At 34.5% G+C, this 11,217-nt stretch overlaps 1 protein-coding gene across 3 annotated transcripts in view; it reads left to right on the forward strand.

Moving 5' to 3' along the window:
* FSTL5 (follistatin-like 5) overlaps window positions 1-11,217 on the forward strand; it is a 1,065,399-nt gene that overhangs the window by 527,684 nt on the left and 526,498 nt on the right. For all 3 annotated transcript variants that reach the window (XM_006872516.1, XM_006872517.1, XM_006872518.1), the window contains exon 5: window positions 4,383-4,503. In XM_006872516.1, coding sequence (XP_006872578.1) covers window positions 4,383-4,503 — 121 coding nt within the window. The remainder of the gene's footprint in view (window positions 1-4,382; window positions 4,504-11,217) is intronic.

Raw genomic sequence — 11,217 nt, forward strand, 5'->3', positions numbered from 1 at the left:
GAGATTAATATATTCTTGTTATTATTAATAATATTAATTATTTAATGCATGCCCTTTCACGTGGTTTATTTCAGTAAGAGGACTGTTGACAGCCTGTAGTTGTCATGTTTAATTATTTGTTTATAGTTTTCGATTCATCCCATCTAGAATACACGCTCCATAAGGGCAGGGTTCACGCAGGTTTTATTTGCTGATTAATCTCCAGCACTTAGCACAGGTCTTGGCATAAATTAGTTGAAAGGAAAATAGAAGAAAGAAGGAAGGGAGAAAGAGAAACAGAAAGAAAATATGGAAGGAAAGAAGAGAAGAAGAGAGGGAACAAGGAAAAAGTCACAAGAAAGTGCTCTAAGTAGTAGAGGATCAAACTCATATTGAGAATTTTGTTATTGTTAAGTGTCTTCCAGTTGGTTCCAAGTCCTAGTGATCCTGTACAAAGATTTCCAAGAAGCAGCTGGTAGATTTGAACCACGAAACTTGTGGTTAGCAGTACAATACTTATCCTACAGAGCTGGGAGATTAAATATTGTACCTGCAGATATGTATTCCCACCAAAGGAGTATATTAATTTTCTGACCCTTCAGCAAATCTATATATTTGCCAAGTAAAGATAAGAGTTTCTCTGAGTGACTCGTCACAATTTCATAGATGATTCTGATGAACTGCCTTTAAAATAGAGGAGCATTGAGCTCTAACTCTACCCAAGGAAAAAAAATAATTGTAATGTGAGTGAGAAGAGCTCAGAGAAATTAAGCATACTATTGCTATAGGTCACAGAATTATAGACAGCAAGCTAGAGATTTCTGCATGCTTAGGTTTCAGGAAACAAAGATTAGGAGACAAGAATAATGTGTAGTCAAGGAAAAGAACAAGCTTTGCCAAAACATCCCTTTATACTATTGAGTCAGGCCACACCCCCAAAGAAATTTCACTTTCAACTGATCATATCATGGACGGCTATTGCATTACATTACATTATAGAAGTACAATTAGTCCAGTGTCTACCACACCACTAAGAATCATAGCATAGCCAAGCTGACATACTTTGCATACTGGATAAAAACTCTTACCATTGAGTTGATTAAGAATAGAATTGCCCCATAGTGTTTCCAGGGTTGTAAATCTTTACAGAAGTAGATCTTTCTCTAGCAGAGCAACTTTTGGATTAAAACTGCCAACTTTTGCATCAGCAGCTGAGTGCTTAACCACTGTACCACTAGTGCCCCTTGTGTATGGGGAAGGAATCCACTTATATATTCTATTATGCATTCTTCTTACAGTAGAATTCTCATATATTTAAGGTTACTAACCGGGACTATTTGATGTACAAGTGTTCAGCCTTTGATTCTAAAGATCTTAAACTTTATATAACCATTCCTACATTTCTTCATGTCATGCTTTGCATACCAAGATCTGGTTTTTCACCTTGACCTCATAAGATGGAGCAATTTTTCACATGGTGGGATTACCTACAAACTCTGGCCTTTCTTTCTAGACATTTTTCCAGGGGGATAGTCGTCCCTCATTAGAGACATTCCAGACTGTATCACAATTTAATACAAGGAAAATATAAAGAAGACACATACAGTTAATAAGAAATATATGGATCATTTCATTGTCCAAACATGGCATAAATACACCAAAGATATATTTGGAATATTACTGAGTAGATAATGAATTGCCCGTGCTCTATGCATGCACATCACCCAGTATAGGTGAGTGGGGATTTTTCATAGAAAGTTTGCTAGCCAGAACTGGGAGCTTCTTTGGCTTATACTCAGCAAAATAGCATGCCTAGTTTAGTGGTGTGGTCCTGATCAATTCAAAATGAAGCTTATTCCTTCTTTATCTGGTCTTATGTAAGAACTAATATTCAGGAAATAAATAAAAGAGAATCTCTCACTCTTTCTTTTAGTCTAATACATTATATTAATTTGAGTGAAATTGAATATTGAAGCAGAGATAAAAGATAGGATGTTATGAAAGCTTCTTCCTTCAATTTTCTGTTCCATATCCGTATATTTAAAAATAGGTAACAGATTAAAAGTCACAAAAAGTATTGTTAAAATTTCTGCCCACATCCTGGAGTCTTGGCATTCTAAAAATTATCACACTACTAGCATTGCATATCTTTAGAGAGAGAATAGTGAGCTAAGATCAAATGCACTATGTCCCCAGGCCTCTGGGAAAAGTCATTTTCCATGATCTAACACATAACAGATGGAGAATGACTGAGAGCTCTGTTGCTTTCTAAATAGAAAAGCAGTATTTTGTTTTCCCATTAGGCTTGTAGGAGAGATGGCTTCAGTCATTAGAGTTTTATTAATCCCTCCAGCTGAGCTATACAAAGGTGTAAAACTTAATACTCTCAAAGTACAATATCTATTTATATGGATTAGTTAAAAGTGATAAGCCTTTTGCCGTTTTGTCTCCTACTAAGGCAGCAAATGTCAGTTTAACCAAAGAAATTTCAAGATCATACAAACAATCTTAGAAATCACTATGTTGTAGAAATACTTCAATTTCACATATGTTTTCAGTGCTTTTCACTACTCAGCCAGCTAGAGAGGAAAGCTGGAGGCTCAGTGTTGCATATGCTAAGCTTCATTTCCAGTCCTGTATCTATAGCTCATCTGCACTCAGCTGTAACTGGAATTTCAATTTAGGAAAGTTCACAAAAGGGTTAAAGGAATATCTCACCAACATGCAGAGATCTTCAGAAACTACTCCCAATTTGTCACCGAAATAACAAAGAAAGTCAGAAGCACACTGTTCTATACCAAAAGAAACAATAAACATTTGTGTATGTACAACCATGACACATGCAGGCTAATCTCTGGAAATCAACATGAATAAGATGAGTACAATATGAAGAATAATTATTCTTAACTTTAAATAACCGTTTTTTGTGTTTTGCACTTGACTTCATATATGTTATCTAATAGAGTTTTCATAACAATCATAAGAAAAGATGTAATTATCTTCATTTTCTAATTGTGGAAAGGTGAAATGATTTGTCCAATATTATAAATAAACTAGGTGTCATTAACAGGAACTAAACACAGAGCTGGCTGACTTTGGACCTTGTATTGCTGGTTTATGTTTTTTTAAGTTTTGTTTTCTGATCACATTGCATTTAATTAAAAATATATATATTGTGTTATGTGGAATGTAGGAATATGAATTATTACCTCTGTATGTTGCAGGGTGGGTGAGAGTATAAAAGGCAGTGAACCCTGATATATAGCTATCCATAATGACTAGAAATGTCTGAAAAATCTTAGGTAACTGTATTATATGACAAGCAGTAGTCAAAAGCAGTAGAGTATGGAGAAACCCACAGCATCAGTCCATAGAACACAGCATAGATCGAAAAGCAGTTTGGTGACTTTTTTTTTTTTTTTAACCTACGCCTGGAAAGGTTTTCATCATCAATCGGTGCATTAATTCTATTTGGCTCCTGGAAACAGTCATTTGCTTAATAGCTCCTTTGTGAACAAGGGAGTTAATGCACAACCCCAAATGGCTTAACTTCCAGCTGGGGAGGAGTTTAGCCAGAGGAGGAAAAAGAATCTAACTTCATTTTTCACATATAATATGAGGAAGAAAGTTGGCACAAACTGCATCACTATCTTTGTTGGGAAGCAAAACTATTCTGTTTTAACACAGGTCACTGAGACATAGCAAGTAATTTTCACATGGAGGTATTTTCTTGAGTCAGTGTAAATGGAGGAAATACTTGAGTGAAATACAGAATGTCCCACTTTGACTGTTCACCTTTTCTGAGGCCTACTGTGAGACATTTGTATTAGCAAGTTTGATCTAAATTCTATGTACCTATCTTAATTTTGTGAGAGAAAAATTAAGCTATCTGCTCCAATAAATATTTACAGTCTCAGAAACCTAAAGGAGCATTTCTACTCAATCCTACAAAGTCTCTATGAATTGAGTGGACTATACGATAGTGACTTGTTTTGTTTAATGTTTACTTTAGGAGTACTCAGGTAGCACATAGAGCTAAGTACTTATTAATAGCAAAACAAAATGGTGGTTTGAACCCATCCATAACCACTTTGGAAAGTAGTCCAATGATCTTAAATAGTTTCCAAAAGATCCGAATTTTGAAAACTTCGGAGTCAAGTTCTGTCAGCAACACATGTAGTCTCCATGAGTTGGAATAGACTGTATGATAGTTAGCAACAATAATTTTAAATTGAAAACCTTGAAATCATTATAAATAATTGTCTATAAACTGAATATTCATTATATTGCATGATTCAGGATCGACTAAACAACAAAATATTAAGTTATTTTAGAAATAATTAATTATACTATAAAAATCTTAAGAAACAGATATAATTGTACATTCATGATTCTCTTATCAGGTAATAAAACAAGAAGAATTTAGCAAGGATGTGTCTGATTGTACTTTGTATGATCTACTGAAATATGATGATTTTAACTCTGACAAGCACCTGGCACTTGAAGAATTTTATAGAGCATTCCGTAAGTAAAAGACTCATTCTCTAATTCATCTTTGTTCTTTCTCCTGCTTCTTTACACTATATGGTATGTTTGCTTGGGCTAACAGTACAAGATTAATTCTTTAAAAGTGATATATTTGAGAGGATTAAACTTTTTGACTTTATGTAAACACATATAAAACTAATGGTTTTAGTAGTTATACAATGAAGAGTTTGAAATATTTGATATATTTGCAAGCTATTCTTTCTTTTTATTCTTATCGATTAAAGTTTAGACATTACTCATCATATTATTGTGGTTAAGTTCCGTTGAGTGGGTTTCAACTCATAGCAACGCTATATAGTTTCCAAGGAACAGTTGATGGGTTTGAACTGCTGACCTTGTGGTTTGCAGTCCAGTGCTGATCCACAGCACAACACCAGAAGACATATAGCATGCAAATTTAAGCACAACACTTTATAAAATGCCATTGAAAACCAAAATGGAATGTACATTTATAAGAAGATCAATAATTAGCATAGAAATGGAAATATTTTTTTATGCAAAGATATTAAGTATTTTTTACTTGCTTATTGGTTTATTAAAATTGACTCAGAATATTTTATAAAGCAGAATTATCAAAATGACTTGGTAGGGTAGTTAAAATACAAAATTACCAGATCTCTTTTAAAAATTCTTCAAAGAGAAAGGACTAGGAAGAAAACACTAGAAAGCAAAACCTTAGGAGCTATGAGCAGGAGAAAAAGTCAAATTAACCAACTGATGTTTGAGAATAATAATAAAAAAAAGAAAAGAAAAGTTCAACAGGATTTATTTTATAACCTAAATCCATTATTTTTAGTGTTAAGATTCAGTTTAAAATTCCCTCATATGAAAGTAAGTAAAAAGTATGTGTTACTAGGGTTCCACTTGACATGTGCATGGGTTTATTCTAAATAAAGCACTTTGAAACGTATCTCTGTAATTAGTGGATGATTGAGGACAAATTCTCTTAGTAAAACTCTTGTTTTATGGTGCCTTCATAAAACGACCTTTTATCGTAATAGTGACTTCAGAGAGGATCTTCTGTATCAGTTCTGTTCAAGCTAGAGAGGTGAGCTCAGAAGGTTATGGTGACTGTTCATTTAGGATCCCATAGGGTAATGGGCATAGGTTTTCTAGATGTACACAGGACTATGATGGGGCTTATTATGCTGATGTGTTAAGGAAAATGAAAACTGCATTGGTGAGAAAATGGCCAGGAAGATTGTGCTGCAGATTTTTTCCCCCCATCACTATTTTATACTTGCTCATTCTCAAAAGGTTACAAGGGCTGTCCTATGAAAATATTGTTGTTTTGAATCATAATGACCCAGTATAAGCTTTCTGAGACTGCACATTCTTAAAGGATCAGAAAGCCTCTTCTTTCTTCAAAGGACTTGCTGGTGTATTCAAACTGATGACCTTGTGATTAGCAGCCCAATGTGCAATCCCTATACTACCAGGATTTGTACCATACCAGGGAGTCCTGGTATGATACTGTAGGATAAACACTGACAGCAAGCTCAATTTGAACCACAGGCTGGCAGTTCAACCTCACCAGCCACTCCTTGAAAACCCTATATAAGGTCACTAAAAGTTGGAAATGCCTAGACAGCATTTAACAACGATAGATAGATGATAGATAGATAGATAGATAGATAGATAGATAGATAGATAGATAGATAGATAGATAGATAGATAGATAGACAGACAGATAGATACATAGATACATAGATAGATACATAGATACATAGATACACAGAGAGAGAGAGAGTCCTGGTGTGGCGCTGTGGGTTAATGCGCCGCCAGATTGCAAAGCCGTTTGAACTGCAAGGTCGGCGATTCAAGCTCATACATATGTGTGTGTGGTGGTGTTGCTGTTATGTTCCGTGGAGTTGGTTCTGACTCATAGCGCGAACCTGTACAGGGTTCCCGAGGCTGTAAATCTTTATGGGAGCAGAAAGCCTCATCTTTCTCCGGCGGCAATATATATGTATATATTTATTATTTATTTTTTTATTTTTTTTGAAACTATAGAATGTAGGCTAGGCACTTGTTGAGAAGCATTATGCCTTTATCATCTATTTTTTACTGATAGCAAGAAAGTGCTTACATCTCTTATTGTTTTTTAAACCCAAGTGTTATGGATTGAATTGTGTTTCCCCCCAAAATTGTGTCAGCTTATCTGGGATAATTCTTAGTTGCCTGGCAGTTATATAATCATGTAATTTGGAAGTTAGCTAACTATGTAATCATTCCCCCGTGGTGTGATCTGATGTGACAATCAACCAGTATTGAGGGGATTAGGACAGGATGTAACATTCTTAATCAGACCACAGCCCTGCCCTATGTACATGAAGTTTCTTTGTGTTATTGGCCCAAATTGTTTCTTGCAAGAGACAAAGAGAGAAAGAAGTTAGCGGAGATGGAGGAACCTACTTTGAACAAGGAAGAAAAGTAGTGAGCAGAAGTTTTGCTGGTAGACATAAGAATAGTATGAGTATATAGTATAAGTAAGGAGCTCTGGTAGCGTAGTGGTTACGAATTGGGCTGGGAACCGCAAGGTCAGCAGTTTGAAACTACCAGCTATTCCGCGGGAGAAAGATGAGGCTTTCTGCTCCTGTAAAGAGTTACAGCCTCGGAAACCCTGTACAGGGTCGCTATGTGTCGGAACCGACTCCACGGCAAACAACAACAACAATAGTATAAAGTGAAAGAAGATAAAAAGTAATTTGGAACCAAGAAAATGTTACTGATTAAAAATCAATCAATAGTAGCTTTAAGATTTCCTAAAAGTGAACTTTGTTTTTATAGGTAAAATTATTTTAATACTTTTCAACAGACATTAAATATTCAATTATTTTTCATTTTTCTTATAGTTCTTTTGCCATTATATGTAAAGTCTTTTGGTACTTACTAAGATATTTAAAACTATCTCCTTGTGAGCTCTAAAAATTACTGATCATTCTTAATTTGATTAACAAGCTTAGAAATCTGTTTAGTGGCGTTCAATAAATACTAAGTTATTTCAGTGATATACTTTTGAATATTTAGAGGAAATCCATGACCCTTGGACAAATGGTGTAAACCTCTCCCCCTGGCTTATTTATTTATTGTTTTGTATTGTGCTTTCAGTAAAGTATGAAGATTTTCCAGTCAAAATTTATATATTTTTGAGAGAGCTAGATCCTTTTCAAACTTAAATATGAGTTATAAGTGACTATATTTTATTTTAAGGAGCTCTGGTAGTGTAGTGGTTACGAATCGGGCTGCAAACCACAAGGTCAGCAGTTCGAAACTACCAGCTGTTCCACGAGAGAAAGATGAGGCTTTCTGCTCCTGTAAAGATGTATAGCCTTGGAAACCCTGTACAGGGTCACTATGAGTCAGAACCGACTCCAAGGCACACAACAACAACAACATATTTTATTTTAAAAATAATTTTTATTTTATTTTACCTCAAAGTATAATTAAAATAGTTGACCAAATTTGATTTGCATGCTATACTGTAATTCTGATTTAAACCTTTTGTTAAATGCAAGTGATTTGCTGTTTAAAAGACCACATACTGAATAACAAAAAAACAAAAACAAAACTCACTGCCATTGAATTAATTCCAAATTATACAGATCCTCTATAGAGTTTAGTTGTTGTTAAGTGCCATCAAGTTGGTTCTGACTCATAGTGGCCCTGTATAGGATTTCTCATATTAAGCTGGTGAGTTTGAACCACTGACCTAGCAGTTCAAACCAGCCTTGCAGTTGAGAGCTTATCCTAGAGTGCCACACCTGGAGTCAAAAATCTGAACTCTCTCCCTTGGAGCAGCTGGTAGGTGTGATCTGTTGACCTTGCAGTGCTTATCTTATAGCACCACCAGGGCTACTTATACATGGAAATGTGTTGTTATTAAGTACCATTGAGTTGTTCTCACTCATAGCAACACTATATATATAAGAGTTCTAAAGCTGTGAATATTTACTGGAACCAAAAGTCTTATCTTTCTCCCATGGAGCACTGATCCTGTGTTTAGCAGTTAAGTGATTATCCTGCACACTTCTAACATTGCTCCTATATACTGATTTTTTGTTAAGTTCTATTGAATTGGTTTGACCCATAGCAACCCAGTATAGGATTTCCAAGGAGCAGTTGGTGAGGTGTACTGCCAATTTGTGATTTGCAGTCCAGTGCTGATTTTACAGCGCCACACCAGGAGTCCACACACTGAACATTATTTTTGTTGTTGTTAACTGCCGTGGAGTGGATTCCGACACATAGCAACCCTGTATAGGGTTTTCAAGGAGCAGCTGCTGAGCTTGAACCAGCGACCTTGCAGTTCAAATTACTTTGCAGTCTGATGCATTAGCCTACAGCACCACACCAGGACTGCATACTGAATAGAAGTCTTTAGTTTCAGAAATGAAATTCAGATTAATGTTTATTATTTATTTATGTTAGACATAAAATCAATTGAGATAATAAAGTGGTGTTATATAATTTACTGATTTTAAGAATTAATTTTTTCACTGGATTTTTCTAAATAACCAAGAATGATAAAATGACTATTCAAAGAAAGAGTATTTGTCTTAAAAATATTTTATATGTACCTTAATTCCTTACTTACATTATAAATTCCTTTGACTGTAGTATGAAATCTTATGGCTGTATGAAATTAGGAAAGAAGATAAGTCTGATATTTATAAAGTCCATTTAAACTGTAATTTGTTGCTGCTCCCAAACCACATCTATTCATTTTCAAGACAGAACAAATTCTAATGGCACTTTTAAATATATTTCTATTAATTCAAAATTATCTATTTGTGAAGAGGTCCAAAGGAAGATATATTTCTACTAGTCATAAAAATACTTAGGCTATTTCAAGTACAATGCATCAACTGTGAACATTTTATATTGAAACTAATTTTGTAATAGATTTATTTCTGCCTTTTCAAAATAGATGGCTGGGATTTTCGAATTCTAAAATATTTTTTAATAAGAAGAGTTATTTAAATCATCTTAATATCCATGATTATATTAAAAATATCACTTCTATATAAAACACTTCTTAATGGAATACAAATTCGATAAAGACATAAAGAAAATGCAAATTCATTTTTCTAGGAAATTACAATCACTATGCTAAAATATTACTTATTGGAATGATCTTATAAATGGAGCAGTAAAATATGAATATGATATTAACATTCATAGATATTAGATCATTAGTATATAAAATGCCTTTCTTTGAAAAGAAGAGTCACATTTAGTGAACTGACTTTAGACTGTTGCATTAATGTAGGATACAGGTGATGGTAAACCACAGTAGCAGTAGTAATAATGTAGGAAGAGGTCATATTTGGAAAATATCTCATAAGCAGATTTGGGGTGGGTTAAATATTCATATGTATGTTGAGGGAGAGGAGAGGCTGGGGGATAATGGCCAGTTTCAAGTTTGTGTACCAAAACACTGGCACTGTTTATTAAAGTAGGAAATACAGGATTTGAAATAAGGAGAATGATATTCAGTTCAATTTTGAACATGTTGACATATTCAAATAGAAGCAGCAGCAGAATACTGTGACTCAGAGCTGAAGTGGGTGATCTGGGTCAGATATGGAGCTATGGAATAAATTGTTAGAATTCTGATCTCTGTCTTGAGGTGGGATTGCCCTGAGTGAGTGAGTTACATGAGAAGGGATGCACAAAGAAGGAGTTGGAAAATTAAAATGAGCAACTGCTAAAGAGGAATGAGGACAATCAAAGAAATTCGGTATCATGGTATAAAGAAAGAACATTTTAATAAGGAAAACTTTAGAAACATTTAGTTCAAGTAAGAACAGTTCACAATATATAAATTGCCTCTGGATTTGGCAATAAGAAAGTCAATGATTTTTTTCCCCCCACAAAGTAAATTGTAGGAGTAGAAGCAAAAGTTTTGTTGATTGAGAGATTGAATGCAAGAAATATTATGAGCAAGTAAGCCTAACACACAAGCATACATAAGGTATGAAAATATTTACATAAATTTCCCAGACATATAAAACTCATTTGTGATTTTAGACATCAGTATCGTGATTGTCTTTGAAGGGAAGGAAAAGAGATGGCAAGAGAACTCACTAGAGGTTGAAGGACTCCTCTGTTGCTGGTAACATTTCATTCTTTTAAATTGAATGTTTATTTCATTGGTGCCTTCTCTTTGGATTAATTTGATTTTTTTCAGTACGAATTGTCAGTTTTCTTGTTTTTTTTTTTTTGTTTTTTTTTTTTTAATCTATGGTGGTGGTGGTAGCTATGTGCCATGGAGTCGGTTCCAATTCATAGAAGATTTACTCTAAGGCTGTAAATCTATACAGAAGCAGAAAACTTCATCTTTCTTCCTCAGAGTGTCTGATAGATTTGAACAGCTGACCTTGCGGTTCACAGCCCAACTCATAACCCATTACACTAGAGCCTCTTTCTTTTTTATTTAATCTATACTATATACATTGCTTATATCTTATATGTATCTTGATTATATCAGGATTGTTTCAAGATTGGCATCGAAATTTAAAGAGACAGTATAGACATAAAACCAAATGGCCACCACTCTGTCTGTCGTGCTGTGGTGGTTTGAGTTGCTATGATTCTGAGGGCTATGCCACCGGTGTTTTAAATAACCAGCAGGGTCACCCATGGTGGAAAGGTTTCAGATGAGCTACAAAACAAAGACAGACTAGG

This window comes from Chrysochloris asiatica, unplaced genomic scaffold (assembly GCF_000296735.1).
Source record: "Chrysochloris asiatica unplaced genomic scaffold, ChrAsi1.0 scaffold00202, whole genome shotgun sequence".
NCBI lineage: Eukaryota > Metazoa > Chordata > Mammalia > Afrosoricida > Chrysochloridae > Chrysochloris > Chrysochloris asiatica.